The 15079-nt window shown below is 52.6% G+C and overlaps 1 protein-coding gene across 3 annotated transcripts in view; it reads right to left on the reverse strand.

Annotated features, from left to right (window-relative positions):
• The window catches only part of LOC127932454 (tether containing UBX domain for GLUT4-like), a 30048-nt gene extending 15616 nt beyond the window's left edge, over positions 1 to 14432 (reverse strand). The window contains exons 1-4 of one of the 3 annotated variants that reach the window (XM_052528069.1): positions 14330 to 14422; positions 5764 to 5815; positions 5613 to 5682; positions 3987 to 4168 (exon numbers count right to left, since the gene is read on the reverse strand). In XM_052528069.1, coding sequence (XP_052384029.1) covers positions 3987 to 4168; positions 5613 to 5682; positions 5764 to 5815; positions 14330 to 14404 — 379 coding nt within the window. In that variant the 5' untranslated portion in view covers positions 14405 to 14422. Of the gene's footprint in view, positions 1 to 3986; positions 4169 to 5612; positions 5683 to 5763; positions 5816 to 14329 lie in introns of all 3 variants that reach the window. The other 2 variants (XM_052528070.1, XM_052528068.1) reach the window with 2 other exon arrangements.
• Positions 14433 to 15079: the final 647 nt, after the last annotated feature.

Consider the following 15079-nt stretch of genomic DNA (forward strand, 5'->3'; position numbering starts at 1 on the left):
TAATGTGTTTGTAGCAGTGTGTAATTGGTTAATGTGTTTGTAGCAGTGTGATTGGTTAATGTGTTTGTAGCAGTGTGTAATTGGTTAATGTGTTTGTAGCAGTGTGTGATTGGTTAATGTGTTTTGTAGCAGTGTGTGATTGGTTAATGTGTTTGTAGCAGTGTGTGATTGCAATGTGTGATTGGTTAATGTGTTTTGTAGCAGTGTGTGATTGGTTAATGTGTTAATTGGTTAATGTGTTTGTAGCAGTGTGATTGGTTAATGTGTTTGTAGCAGTGTGTGATTGGTTAATGTGTTTGTAGCAGTGTGTAATTGGTTAATGTGTTTGTAGCAGTGTGTGAATGTTTGTAGCAGTGTGATTGGTTAATGTGTTTGTAGCAGTGTGTGATTGGTTAATGTTTGTGTAGCAGTTAATGTGTTTGGTAGCAGTGTGTTAATGTGTTAATGTGTTTGTAGCAGTGTGTGATTGGTTAATGTGTTTGTGAGCAGTGTGTGATTGGTTAATGTGTTTGTAGCAGTGTGTAATTGGTTAATGTGTGTGTAGCAGTGTGTGATTGGTTAATGTGTTTGTAGCAGTGTGTAATTGGTTAATGTGTGTATTGGTTAATGTATGTGTAATTGGTTAAGCAGTGTGTTTGTTAGCAGTGTGTGATTGGTTAATGTGTTTGTAGCAGTGTGTGATTGGTTAATGTGTTTGTAGCAGTGTGTGATTGGTTAATGTGTTTGTAGCAGTGTGGTTAATGTGTTTGTAGCAGTGTTTGTAGCAGTGTGTGATTGGTTAATGCTTGTGCAGTTGTAGCAGTGTGTAATTGGTTAATGTGTTTGTAGGTTAATGTGTTTGTAGCAGTGATTGGTTAATGTGTTTGTAGCAGTGTGTGATTGGTTAATGTGTTTGTTGTAGCAGTGTGTGATTGGTTAATGTGTTTGTAGCAGTGTGTGATTGATTGGTTAATGTGTTTGTAGCAGTGTGTGATTGGTTAATGTGTTTGTAGCAGTGTGTAATTGGTTAATTGTTTAATGTGTTGTAGCAGTGTGTGATTGGTTAATGTGTTTGTAGCAGTGTGTGATTGGTTAATGTGTTTGTAGCAGTGTGTAATTGAATGTGTTTGTAGCAGTGTGTTTGGTTAGCAGTGTGTGATTGGTTAATGTGTTTGTAGCAGTGTGTGATTGGTTAATGTGTTGTGCAGTGTGATTGGTTAATGTGTTTGTAGCAGTGTGTGATTGGTTAATGTGTTTGTAGCAGTGTGTAATTGGTTAATGTGTTTGTAGCAGTGTGTGATTGGTTAATGTGTTTGTAGCAGTGTGTGATTGGTTAATTGTGTTTGTAGCAGTGTGTAATTGGTTAATGTGTTTGTAGCAGTGTGATTGGTTAATGTGTTTGTTGTGTGATTGGTTAATGTGTTTGTAGCAGTGTGTAATTGGTTAATGTGTTTTGTAGCAGTGTGTGATTGGTTAATGTGTTTGTGAGCAGTGTGTAATTGATTGTTAATGTGTTTGTAGCAGTGTGTGATTGGTTAATGTGTTTGTAGCAGTGTGTGATTGGTTAATGTGTTTGTAGCAGTGTGTAATTGGTTAATGTGTTTGTAGCAGTGTGTGATTGGTTAATGTGTTTGGTTAGCAGTGTGTGATTGGTTAATGTGTTTGTAGCAGTGTAATTGGTTAATGTGTTTGTTAATGGTTAATGTGTTTGTAGCAGTGTGTGATTGGTTAATGTGTTTGTAGCAGTGTGTGATTGGTTAATGTGTTTGTAGCAGTGTGTGATTGGTTAATGTGTTTTGTAGCAATTGGTTAATGTGTTTGTAGCATTGTGATTGGTTAATGTGTTTGTAGCAGTGTGTGGTTAATGTGTTTGTAGCAGTGTGTAGCAGTGTGTGATTGGTTAATGTGTTTGTAGCAGTGTGTAGCAGTGTGTGATTGGTTAATGTGTTTGTAGCAGTGTGTGATTGGTTAATGTGTTTGTAGCAGTGTGTAATTGGTTAATGTGTTTGTAGCAGTGTGTGATTGGTTAATGTGTTTGTAGCAGTGTGTAATTGGTTAATGTGTTTGTAGCAGTGTGTAATTGGTTAATGTGTTTGTAGCAGTGTGTGATTGGTTAATGTGTTTGTAGCAGTGTGTGATTGGTTAATGTGTTTGTAGCAGTGTGTGATTGGTTAATGTGTTTGTAGCAGTGTGTAATTGGTTAATGTGTGTGTAGCAGTGTGTAGCCGTGTGTGATTGGTTAATGTGTTTGTAGCAGTGTGTGATTGGTTAATGTGTTTGTAGCAGTGTGTGATTGGTTAATGTGTGTGTAGCAGTGTGTGATTGGTTAATGTGTTTGTAGCAGTGTGTGATTGGTTAATGTGTTTGTAGCAGTGTGTAATTGGTTAATGTGTTTGTAGCAGTGTGTGATTGGTTAATGTGTTTGTAGCAGTGTGTAATTGGTTAATGTGTTTGTAGCAGTGTGTGATTGGTTAATGTGTTTGTAGCAGTGTGTAATTGGTTAATGTGTTTGTAGCAGTGTGTGATTGGTTAATGTGTTTGTAGCAGTGTGTAATTGGTTAATCCTAACTCCCCCCGAGACATCCACAGAGTGAGCGGGGGGTTAAGTGCCTTGCTCAGGGGCACAACGGCAGGATGTTCACCGTGTCGGTCCAGGATTATGAACCAGCGACCTTTAGGCTACTGGCCCAACACTCTGACCTCGAGGCTTCCTGCCGTCCTGGTGGAATTAGATCTGTCACACTCTTTAACAATGATGGAGAATTGCTGATGTTACCTTTATCCGTTAGGTAGTAGTAGGTCATTTTGGACCTCCTTTAACCCTTTATCCGTTAGGTAATAGGTCATTTTAGAGTGACCTCCCCTTTAACCCTTTATCAGTTAGGTAGTAGGTCATTTTAGAGTGACCTCCCTTTAACCCTTTATCAGTTAGGTAATAGGTCATTTTAGAGTGACCTCCCCTTTAACCCTTTATCAGTTAGGTAGTAGGTCATTTTTAGAGTGACCTCCCCTTTAACCCTTTATCCGTTAGGTAATAGGTCATTTTAGAGTGACCTCCCTTTAACTCTATATCAGTTAGGTAGTAGGTCATTTTAGAGTGACCTCCCTTTAACCCTTTATCAGTTAGGTAATAGGTCATTTTAGAGTGACCTCCCTTTAACCCTTTATCAGTTAGGTAGTAGGTCATTTTAGAGTGACCTCCTTTAACCCTTTATCCGTTAGGTAATAGGTCATTTTAGAGTGACCTCCCTTTAACTCTATATCAGTTAGGTAGTAGGTCATTTTAGAGTGACCTCCCTTTAACCCTTTATCAGTTAGGTAATAGGTCATTTTAGAGTGACCTCCCTTTAACCCTTTATCAGTTAGGTAGTAGGTCATTTTAGAGTGACCTCCCTTTAACCCTTTATCCGTTAGGTAATAGGTCATTTTAGAGTGACCTCCCCTTTAACCCTTTATCCGTTAGGTAATAGGTCATTTTAGAGTGACCTCCCCTTTAACTCTATATCAGTTAGGTAGTAGGTCATTTTAGAGTGACCTCCCCTTTAACCCTTTATCAGTTAGGTAATAGGTCATTTTAGAGTGACCTCCCCTTTAACCCTTTATCAGTTAGGTAGGTCATTTTAGAGTGACCTCCCCTTTAACCCTTTATCCGTTAGGTAGTAGGTCATTTTAGAGTGACCTACCCCTTTAACTCTTTATCAGTTAGGTAGTAGGTCATTTTAGAGTGACCTCCCCTTTAACTCTTTACCCGTTAGGTAATAGGTCATTTTAGAGTGACCTAATCCTTTATCAGTTAGGTAGTAGGTCATTTTAGAGTGACCTCCCTTTAACTCTTTACCCGTTAGGTAATAGGTCATTTTAGAGTGACCTAACCTTTATCAGTTAGGTAATAGGTCATTTTAGAGTGACCTCCCCTTTAACCCTTTATCAGTTAGGTAATAGGTCATTTTAGAGTGACCTACCCCTTTAACCCTTTATCAGTTCAACAGGTCTGATTGGTAGCGTACCTGGCAGTTTGAGCCACTTGGGGACCTTGCCGGTGTCCGTCCTGACTGGTTTGGTGGCCTGGCTGTGTGTGTTTGGCTCCTCTTCCTCCTCAATCTCCCTGGTCCCTGCGGGGGGGTCTGGAAGGGGCTCCTCTGTAACCATGGAAGAGAAGGAGGAGGGGGGCGAAGACCTGGGCATACAGCTGAGAGAGGGGGGAGAGAGAGGGTGAGGAGAGAGGGGGGAGAGAGAGGGTGAGGAGAGAGGGTGAGGAGAGAGGGGGAGAGAGAGGGTGAGGAGAGAGGGGGAGAGAGAGGGTGAGGAGAGAGGGGAGAGAGAGGGGAGAGAGAGGGTGAGGAGAGAGGGGAGAGAGAGGGTGAGGAGAGAGGGAGAGAGAGGGTGAGGAGAGAGGGGAGAGAGAGGGTGAGGAATGAAGGGAGAGAGAAAGGGATGGAGGAGAGGAAAGAGCATTCAGTCCACAGGATTTCATCAGATGTGTATTCTGAACACACACACACACACTTCCTGTACTTTAAATTCTCAAAACCAATCTCTCTCTAGACCCCCAACTCAGGGAAAGACATTTCTGGACTCTCCAGATGGGCAGAGGACGTGTTTGGGAAGCGGAGTGTGTGTGTGTGTGTGTCCCAGGGGGTTCAGGCTCTTTCATGTGGCCAGGACTAGTGACCTCAGAGGTTAGGAAAGGTCATGACACCACTATCGCATGACTTCCTGTCCAGGAGACGGAACAAACACATCCTCCCCTGACAGAACATTTCACCTTTGACCCGGGTGCCACATTATCAATAACTTAAACGTCCCTCTCTCTCTCTTTCCCTCCACTATATCAATCTACCCCCTCCCCCCCTCTCCCTCACAGAAGTAGGGGAGAGGTAGAAGGTTCCCTCCCTGGCATCCCCTTTGAGGCTAATAGTGGAATGAGGGACAGGAGGAGAGAGAGAGGTGAGGAACGGTAAAGACAGGTGTGGATGGATGAAGGGGGAGATGGGTTAATGAGGTGGTGTGTGTCCTCGACTGGGGAACATAAATTTCAACATACCAATTAGGATTTGGCTAAAGGGCTTAACAGGGCAACCAGTGAAGAACAAACACCATTGTAAATACAACCCATATTTATGCTTATTTATTTTATCTTGTGTCCTTTAACTATTTGTACATTGTTAAATCACTGTATATATATAATATGACATTTGTAATGTCTTTATTGTTTTGAAACTTCTGTATGTGTAATGTCTACTGTTCATTTTGATTGTTTATTTCACTTTATATATTCACTTTATATATTATCTACTTGCTTTGGCAATGTTAACACATGTTTCCCATGCCAATAAAGCCCTTGAATTGAATTGACATTGGTGGAGGGGGCAACAGGTGGGGGTCAGATTGGGGAAATGGCTCTATCTTTAGAGGAGGGGAGGTGGGGGTGTCCGTGCGTTTGGCCGGAACCGTTCAAAGGGATTCCGATGATGACAGCGCTGTGACAGGAAAATAGAGCCGTCGCCCGGGGAAACACAGCCGAGCCGTGTTGCCACGACGACGGGGCAGTTCCACCAACAGGAAGTTCTGATCCTCTCCTTCTCACACAAATAAAATGTTGTTTGGTTGTTAAATGCCAACAGTAGACTGACCCAGCAATGGCCTCGTCTGCTTGTAGGGCCGAGACACTGGAATCCAGGAGATGTCTCTCTAAGTAACTCTCTGTGGACAGAGAACACACCTTCAGAACCATCTCATCCAAGGCAACACGTTGAAATCAACCCGAGGTAAAGGGAGACGCACCTGTCTTGACGTCAGAGCTAAAGTAGACCAGGGCAGCAGGGAACAGGTCAGCCTGGAGAGAGAGAGACAGAGAGAGAGAGAGACAGAGAGAGAGAGAGAGAGAGAGAGAGAGAGAGAGAGAGAGAGAGAGAGAGAGAGAGAGAGAGAGAGACAGAGAGAGAGAGAGAGAGAGACAGAGAGAGAGAGAGAGAGAGAGAGAGAGAGAGAGAGAGAGAGAGAGAGAGAGAGACAGAGAGAGAGAAAGAGAGAGAGAGAGAGAGACGCCTGTTTCAATCCACTTTAACACTCAAACAGCTTCTTCCACCGTCCCCAAACATGGCGGCACACAGTTCAGTTTGAAGTCGACCACTAACTGAAGGCTCATCGAGCGGTTGGGAAAACACCTTCACCTCGAGAGACAAACAACAACCCTGAATCACAAAGCCCTGAAAGTGAAAGGTTTAAATGGTGCTGATGGCTGTAATGACTGACAGACTGGTGATTACAGGGTGAGACAGACAGTTATTATTCTGACTCTCACTGTTTACCTGAGAGAGGTAGACAGAGACCGTTAAAAACATCTCTAGTGCTGTCTGCTGAGGTCCTCAGTCCTTTCCTCTCTCTACCCCCCTATGTCCTCTCCTGTCCTCTCTTTACCTCTCCCTCCCTCCCCACTCTCTGACCCTCTGTCTACCCCTCTACCCTCAGTCCTCCCTCTGTCCTCTCTACCCCCCCTCTGTCCTCTCTACCCCCTCTGTCCTCAGTCCTCCCTCAGTCCTCTCCCCACCCCCTCTGTCCTCTCCCCACCCCTCTGTCCCCTCCCCACCCCTCTGTCCTCTCCCTACCCCCTCTGTCCCTCCCTACCCCTCTACCCACCCTCTACCCACCCCTCTCCCCTCAGTCCTCTCTCTACCCCCTCAGTCCTCTCCCTACCCCCTCAGTCCTCTCCTACCCCCTCAGTCCTCTCCCTACCCCCTCTGTCCTCTCCCTACCCCCTCTGTCCTCTCCCTACCCCCTCTGTCCTCTCCCTACCCCCTCTGTCCTCTCCCTACCCCCTCTGTCCTCTCCTCTCCCCTCAGTCCTCTCCCTCTCCCCTCCAGTCCTCTCTCTACCCCCTCTGTCTCTCTCTCTACCCCCCTCTGTCCTCTCCTACCCCTCAGTCCTCTCCCTACCCCCTCAGTCCCTCTCCCTACCCCCTCAGTCCTCTCCCTACCCTCTCTGTCCTCTCCCTCTCCCCTCAGTCCTCTCTCTCCCCCTCTGTCCTCTCTCTACCCCCTCTGTCCTCTCCCTACCCCCTCAGTCCTCTCCCTACCCCCTCAGTCCCTCTCCCTACCCCCTCTGTCCTCTCCCTACCCCCTCTGTCCTCTCCCTACCCCTCTCACCCACCCTCTCCCCTCAGGTCCTCTCTCTACCCCCTCTGTCCTCTCTCTACCCCCTCTGTCCTCTCCCTACCCCCTCTGTCCTTCTCCCTACCCCTCAGTCCCTCTCCCTACCCCCTCAGTCCTCTCCCTGTTCCTCTACCCACCCCTCTCCCCTCTGTCCTCTCCCTTCCCCTCTTCCCTCAGTCCTCTCTCTACCCCCTCTGTCCTCCTCTCTACCCCCTCTGTCCTCTCTCTCTACCCCCCTCTGTCCTCTCCCTACCCCTCCTACCCACCCTCTCCTCTCTCTACCCCCTCTGTCCCTCTCTCTACCCCCTCTGTCCTCTCCTACCCCCTCCCAGTCCTCTCCCTACCCCTCTACCCACCTCTCCCTCAGTCCTCTCTCTACCCCCTCTGTCCTCTCTACCCCCTCTGTCCTCAGTCCTCCCTCGTCCTCTCCCCACCCCCTCAGTCCTCTCCCCACCCCCTCAGTCCTCTCCCCACCTGTCCCCTCCCCACCCCCTCTTTCCCTCTCCCTACCCCCTCTGTCCTCTCCCTAATTTCCTCTGTCCTCTCCTACCCCCTACCCACCCCTCCCTACCCACCCCCCTCTCCCTCAGTCCTCTCCCTTACCCCCTCAGTCCTCTCCCTACCCCCTCAGTCCTCTCCTACCCCTCAGTCCTCTCCCTACCCTCTACCCACCCTCTCCCCTCAGTCCTCTCTCTACCCCCTCTTGTCCTCTCTCTACCCCCCTCTGTCCTCTCCCTACCCCCTCTGTCCTCTCCCTACCCCCTCTGTGCTCTCCCTGCCCCTCTACCCACCCCTCTCCCCTCTGTCTCTCCTACCCCTCAGTCCTCTCTCTACCCCCTCTGTCCTCTCTCTCACCCCTCTGTCCTCTCCCTTTACCCCCTCTGTCCTCTCCCTACCCCCCTCTGTCCTCTCCTACCCCCTCTGTCCTCTCCCTACCCCTCTACCCACTTTCCCTCTCTCTACCCCCTCTGTCCTCTCTCTCCCCCTCTGTCCTCTCCCTACCTCTGTCCTCTCCTACGTCCTCAGTCCTCTCCCTACCTCCTCAGTCCTCTCCCTACTCCCCTCAGTCCTCTCCCCTACCCCCTCTGTCCTCTCCCTCTCCCTCAGTCCTCTCTACCCCCTCTGTCCTCTCTCTCTACCCCCTCTGTCCTCTCCCTACCCCCTCAGTCCTCTCCCTACCCCCTCAGTCCTCTCCCTACCCCCTCTGTCCTCTCCTACCCCCTCTGTCCTCTCCCTACCCCCTCTACCCACCCCTCTCCCTCAGTCCTCTCTCTACTCCCCCTCTGTCCCTCTCTACCCCCTCTGTCCTCTCCCTACTCCCCTCTGTCCTCTCCCTACCCCCTCAGTCCTCTCCCTACCCCCTCAGTCCTCTCCCTACCCCTCTGCCCACCCCTCTCCTCCTCTGTCCTCTCCCTACCCCTCTCCCCTCAGTCCTCTCTCTACCCCCTCTGTCCCTCTTCTACCCCCTCTGTCCTCTCTCTACCCCCTCTGTCCTCTCCCTACCCCTCTACCCACCCCTCTCCTCTCTCTACCCCCTCTGTCCTCTCTCTACCCCCTCTGTCCTCTCCCCTACCCCCTCAGTCCTCTCCCCTACCCCTCTACCACCCCTCTCATGATCCTCTCTCCTACCCCCCTCTGTCCTCTCTACCCCCTCTGTCCTCAGTCCTCCCTCAGTCCTCTCCCCACCCCCTCAGTCCTCTCCCCACCCCCCTCAGTCCCTCTCCCCACCCCCCTCAGTCCCTCCCCACCCCCCTCTTTCCTCTCCCTACCCCCTCTGTCCTCTCCCTACCCCCCTCTGTCCTCTCCCCTACCCCTCTACCCACCCCTCTACCTACCCCTCTCCCCTCAGTCCTCTCTCTACCCCCTCAGTCCTCTCCCTACCCCCTCAGTCCTCTCCCTACCCCCTCAGTCCTCTCCCTACCCTCAGTCCTCTCCCTACCCCTCTACCCACCCCTCTCCCCTCAGTCCTCTCTCTACCCCCTCTGTCCTCTCTCTACCCCCTCTGTCCTCTCTCCCTACCCCCTCTGTCCCTCTCCCCTACCCCCTCTGTGCTCCCTACCCCCTCTACCCACCCCTCCCTCTGTCCTCTCCCTACCCCTCAGTCCTCTCTCTACCCCCTCTGTCCTCTCTCCCCCCCTCTGTCCTCCTCCCTACCCCCTCTGTCCTCTCCCTACCCCCTCTGTCCTCTCCCTACCCCCTCTGTCCTCTCCCTACCCCTCTACCCACCCCTCTCCTCTCTCTACCCCCTCTGTCCTCTCTACCCCCTCTGTCCTCTCCCTACCCCCTCAGTCCTCTCCTACCCTCTACCCACCCCTCTCCCTCAGTCCTCTCTCTACCCCCTCTGTCCTCTCTCTACCCCCTCTGTCCTCTCTCTACCCCCCTCTGTCCCTCTCTCTACCCCCCTCTGTCCTCTCCCTACCCCCTCTGTCCTCTCCCCTACCCCCTCAGTCCTCTCCCCTACCCCTCAGTCCTTCTCCCTACCCCCTCTGTCCTCTCCCTACCCCCTCTGTCCTCTCCCCTACCCCTCTACCCACCCCTCTCCCCTCAGTCCTCTCTCTACCCCCCTCTGTCCTCTCTCTACTACCCCCTCTGTCCTCTCCCCTACCCCCCTCTGTCCTTCCCCTACCCCCTCAGTCCTCTCCCTACCCTCTACCACCCTCTCCCTCTGTCCTCTCCCTGCCCCTCCCCTCAGTCCTCTCTCTATCCCTCTGTCCTCTCTCTACCCCCCTCTGTCCTCTCTCTACCCCCCTCTGTCCTCTCTACCCCTCTACCCACCCCTCTCCTCTCTCTACCCCCCTCTGTCCTCTCTCTACCCCCCTCTGTCCTCTCCCTACCCCCCTCAGTCTCTCTCCCTACCCCCTCTACCCACCCCCTCTCCCTCAGTCCTCTCTCTACCCCCTCTGTCCTTCTACCCCCCTCTGTCCTCAGTCCTCCCTCAGTCCTCTCCCCACCCCTCAGTCCTCTCCCCACCCCCTCAGTCCTCTCCCCACCCCCTCAGTCCCCTCCCCACCCCCTCTTTCCTCTCCCTACCCCCTCTGTCCTCTCCCCTACCCCCTCTGTCCTCTCCCCTACCCCCTCTACCCACCCCTCTACCTACCCCTCTCCCCTCAGTCCTCTCTACCCCTCAGTCCTCTCCCTACCCCCTCAGTCCCTCTCCCTACCCCCTCAGTCCTCTCCCTACCCCTCAGTCCTCCCTACCCCTCTACCCACCCCCTCCCCCTCAGTCCTCTCTCTACCCCCTCTGTCCTCTCTCTACCCCCTCTGTCCTCTCCCTACCCCCTCTGTCCTCTCCTACCCCCTCTGTCCTCTCCCTACCCCTCTACCCACCCCTCTCCCCTCTCTGTCCTCCTCCCTACCCCCTCAGTCCTCTCTCTACACCCCTCTGTCCTGTCTCTACCCCCTCTGTCCTCTCCCTACCCCCTCTCTGTCCTCTCCCTACCCCCTCTGTCCTCTCCCTACCCCCTCTGTCCTCTCCCTACCCCTCTACCCACCCCTCTCCTCTCTCTACCCCTCTGTCCTCTCTCTACCCCCTCTGTCCTCTCCTACCCCCTCAGTCCTCTCCTTACCCCCTCTACCCACCCCCTCCCTCAGTCCTCTCTCTACCCCCTCTGTCCTCTCTCTACCCCCTCAGTCCTCTCCCTACCCCTCAGTCCTCTCCCTACCCCCTCTGTCCTCTCCCTACCCTCTACCCACCCCTCTCCCCTCAGTCCTCTCTCTACCCCCTCTGTCCTCTCCCTACCCCCTCAGTCCTCTCCATACCCCTCTACCCACCCCTCTCCCTCAGTCCTCTCTCTACCCCCTCTGTCCTCTCTCTACCCCCTCTGTCCTCTCCCTACCCCCTCTGTCCTCTCCCTACCCCTCAGTCCTCTCCATACCCCTCTACCCACCCCCTCTCCCTCTGTCCTCTCTACCCCTCTGTCCTCTCTCTCTACCCTCTCAGTCCTCTCCCTACCCCCTCAGTCCTCTCCCTACCCCCTCTGTCCTCTCCCCACCCCTCTACCCACCCCCTCTCCCCTCAGTCCCTCTCTCTACCCCCTCTGTCCTCTCCCTACCCCCTCAGTCCTCTCCATACCCCTCTACCCACCCCTCTCCCTCAGTCCCCTCTCTCTACCCCCTCTGTCCTCTCTCTCTACCCCCCTCAGTCCTCTCTCTACCCCCTCAGTCCTCTCCCCTACCCCCTCAGTCCCTCTCCCTACCCCCCTCCAGTCCTCTCCCTACCCCCTCAGTCCTCTCCCTACCCCCTCAGTCCTCTCCCTACCCCCTCAGTCCTCTCCTACCCCCTCAGTCCTCTCCCCACCCCCTCCAGTCCTCTCCCCACCCCCTCAGTCCTCTCCCCACCCCCTCAGTCCTCTCCCCCACCCCCCTCAGTCCTCTCCCCACCCCTCTACCTACCCCTCAGTCCTCTCTCCCACCTCCTCCCTCTAGTCCTTCTGGTTTCTATTATGGACAGAGCTGTTAATGACTATTATTAGAGACTCTTTGAAAAAGAAACAATGTGTAGCAATGGGATTACAGACATTCCACCACTCTCTCCCTGAACACAACAGGACCCTGGACGTCTCCATAGACAGGGGAGATAGAGGGGAGGGCTGCTATCAGAGGGATGGGTACAACATGCTCCCTTAGACCCTGGACGTCTCCATAGAGGGAGGGCTGCTATCAGAGGGATGGGTACAACATGCTCCCTTAGACCCTGGACGTCTCCATAGAGGGAGGGCTGCTATCAGAGGATGGGTACAACATGCTCCCTTAGACCCTGGACGTCTCCATAGAGGAGGGCTGCTATCAGAGGGAGGGCTGCTATCAGAGGAGGGCTGCTATCAGAGGGAGGGCTGCTATCAGAGGGGAGGGCTGCTATCAGAGGGGAGGGCTGCTATCAGAGGGCTGCTGGGATGGGAAACATTCCTTCTGTGACATCACACAAAGTCATTGAAGTGTCTGTCTGTCTGTCTGTCTGTCTGTCTGTCTGTCTGTCTGTCTGTCTGTCTGTCTGTCTGTCTGAGAGATGGCTCCAGAATCTCTCTCCAGACTGGTGTGTACTTCTAAGGGTGTAATCGTGGCGATCTCTACACTCCCTATGAATCTAACCCTTGCAACCTCACACATCAGATACTGCCCCCTTCACTCCCCATATCTCCCTCCCCTCTGTATCCCTCCCCTCTCTCTCCTCACCCCAGATCAAACAGTGGTGAAGGTCAGTAGGGCAGAAATGGACACAGAGAGAGGAGGAGGACAGGAGAGAAAAGAGCAACAGAGAGAGAGGAGGAGGAGGAGGACAGGAGAGAAAAGAGCAACAGAGAGAGGAGGAGGACAGGAGAGAAAAGAGCAACAGAGAGAGAGGAGGAGGAGGAGGAGGACAGGAGAGAAAAGAGCAACAGAGAGAGAGGAGGAGGAGGAGGAGGAGGACAGGAGAGAAAAGAGCAACAGAGAGAGGAGGAGGAGGACAGGAGAGAAAAGAGCAACAGAGAGAGAGGAGGAGGAGAGAAAAGAGCAACAGAGAGAGGAGGAGGAGGAGGACAGGAGAAAAAGAGCAACAGAGAGAGAGAGGAGGAGGAGGAGGAGGACAGGAGAGAAAAGAGCAACAGAGAGAGAGGAGGAGGAGGAGGAGGAGGACAGGAGAAAAAGAGCAACAGAGAGGAGGAGGAGGACAGGAGAGAAAAGAGCAACATAGAGAGGGAGGAGGAGGAGGACAGGAGAGAAAAGAGCAACAGAGGAGGAGGAGGAGGAGGACAGGAGAGAAAGAGCAACAGAGAGAGAGGAGGAGGAGGAGGAGGAGGACAGGAGAGAAAAGAGCAACAGAGAGAGAGGAGGAGGAGGAGGGAGGAGGACAGGAAGAGAAAAGAGCAACAGAGAGGAGGAGGAGGAGGAGGAGGGACAGGAGAGAAAAGAGCAACAGAGAGAGAGGAGGAGGAGGAGGAGGAGGAGGAGGAGGAGGAGGAGGACAGGAGAAAAGAGCAACAGAGAGAGGAGGAGGAGGAGGAGGACAGGAGAGAAAAGAGCAACAGAGAGAGAGGAGGAGGAGGAGGACAGGAGAGAAAAGAGCAACAGAGAGAGGAGGAGGAGGAGGAGGAGGAGGAGGAGGAGGAGGAGGAGGAGGAGGAGGAGGACAGGAGAGAAAAGAGCAACAGAGAGAGGGAGGAGGAGGAGGAGGACAGGAGAGAAAAAGAGCAACAGAGAGAGGGAGGAGGAGGGAGGAGGAGGAGGAGGAGGAGGACAGGAGAGAAAAAGAGCAACAGAGAGAGGAGGAGGAGGAGGAGGAGGACAGGAGAGAAAAGAGCAACAGAGAGGAGGAGGAGGAGGAGGACAGGAGAGAAAGAGCAACAGAGAGAGAGGAGGAGGAGGAGGAGGAGGAGGAGGAGGACAGGAGAGAAAAGAGCAACAGAGAGAGAGGAGGAGGAGGAGGACAGGAGAGAAAAGAGCAACAGAGAGAGAGGAGGAGGAGGAGGACAGGAGAGAAAAGAGCAACAGAGAGAGAGGAGGAGGAGGGAGGACAGGAGAGAAAAGAGCAACAGAGAGAGAGGAGGAGGAGGAGGACAGGAGAGAAAAGAGCAACAGAGAGAGAGGAGGAGGAGGAGGAGGAGGAGGAGGAGGAGGACAGGAGAGAAAAGAGCAACAGAGAGAGAGGAGGAGGAGGACAGGAGAGAAAAGAGCAACAGAGAGAGAGGAGGAGGAGGACAGGAGAAAAAGAGCAACAGAGAGAGGAGGGAGGAGGAGGACAGGAGAGAAAAGAGCAACAGAGAGGGAGGAGGAGGAGGACAGGAGAGAAAAGAGCAACAGAGAGAGGAGGAGGAGGAGGACAGGAGAGAAAAGAGCAACAGAGAGAGGAGGAGGAGGAGGAGGAGAGAAAAGAGCAACAGAGAGAGGAGGAGGAGGAGGAGGAGGACAGGAGAGAAAAGAGCAACAGAGAGAGGGAGGAGGAGGAGGAGGAGGAGGAGAGAAAAGAGCAACAGAGAGAGACATTTATTTTTCTAAAGCACATGAGAATTCCTTGGTTGTGTTATTGTGTAGGGTTCATGTCTCCATGCTGTTTCAAACCCACTAGAACCCGAATTAATACTTTACACTGATTGGAGCAACAATAAATAAAGTTTACCAGTCCAATTTCATTCTGTTCTTTAGAGACATGGAGAGTCTTACCTGTGGGGGGCTTACCGGAAGAGGGTGGCTGTTGGGTCCTTACCTGTAGGGGGGGGGCTTACCTGGAAGAGGGTGGCTGTTGGGTCCTCCAGAATGGTTTTAGGAGGAGCGATGACTGGAAGAGAGGAAATAATCATTTTATATCCAAAATGAGAGAGAGAGATGGAGAGATTATCCTCCCCCTCTCTGTCCCCATCCCTCCCCCTCCCCCTGAGGACCTGACCTCTAGGGCCATGCCTCAGGACTCCTGGCTGTCCCTCCCCCCTGAGGACCTGAGCTCTAGGGCCATGCCTCAGGACTCCTGGCTGTCCCTCCCCCCTGAGGACCTGAGCTCTAGGGGCCATGCTTCAGGACTCCTGGCTGTCCCTCCCCCTGAGGACCTGAGCTCTAGGGGCCATGCCTCAGGACTCCTGTCTGTCCCTCCCCCTGAGGACCTGAGCTCTAGGGCCATGCCTCAGGACTCCTGGCTGTCCCTCCCCCTGAGGACCTGAGCTCTAGGGGCCATGCTTCAGGACTCCTGGCTGTCCCTCCCCCTGAGGACCTGAGCTCTAGGGGCCATGCCTCAGGACTCCTGTCTGTCCCTCCCCCCTGAGGACCTGAGCTCTAGGGGCCATGCTTCAGGACTCCTGGCTGTCCCCTCCCCAGTCATGCTGCCAATCGAGGTTCTGTAGTTCTGCCTGCGGCTATGGATCCCTGACCTGTTCACCAGACGTGCTACCTTGTCTCAGACCTGCTGGTTCCACCCTCCCTGTCTCTTCTCGTCACTGTGCTGCTACATCTACATTGCTTGCTGATATAATAAGGGCTTCATA

The sequence above is a fragment of the Oncorhynchus keta genome, chromosome 10 (assembly GCF_023373465.1).
Source record: "Oncorhynchus keta strain PuntledgeMale-10-30-2019 chromosome 10, Oket_V2, whole genome shotgun sequence".
In the NCBI taxonomy this organism is placed as follows: domain Eukaryota; kingdom Metazoa; phylum Chordata; class Actinopteri; order Salmoniformes; family Salmonidae; genus Oncorhynchus; species Oncorhynchus keta.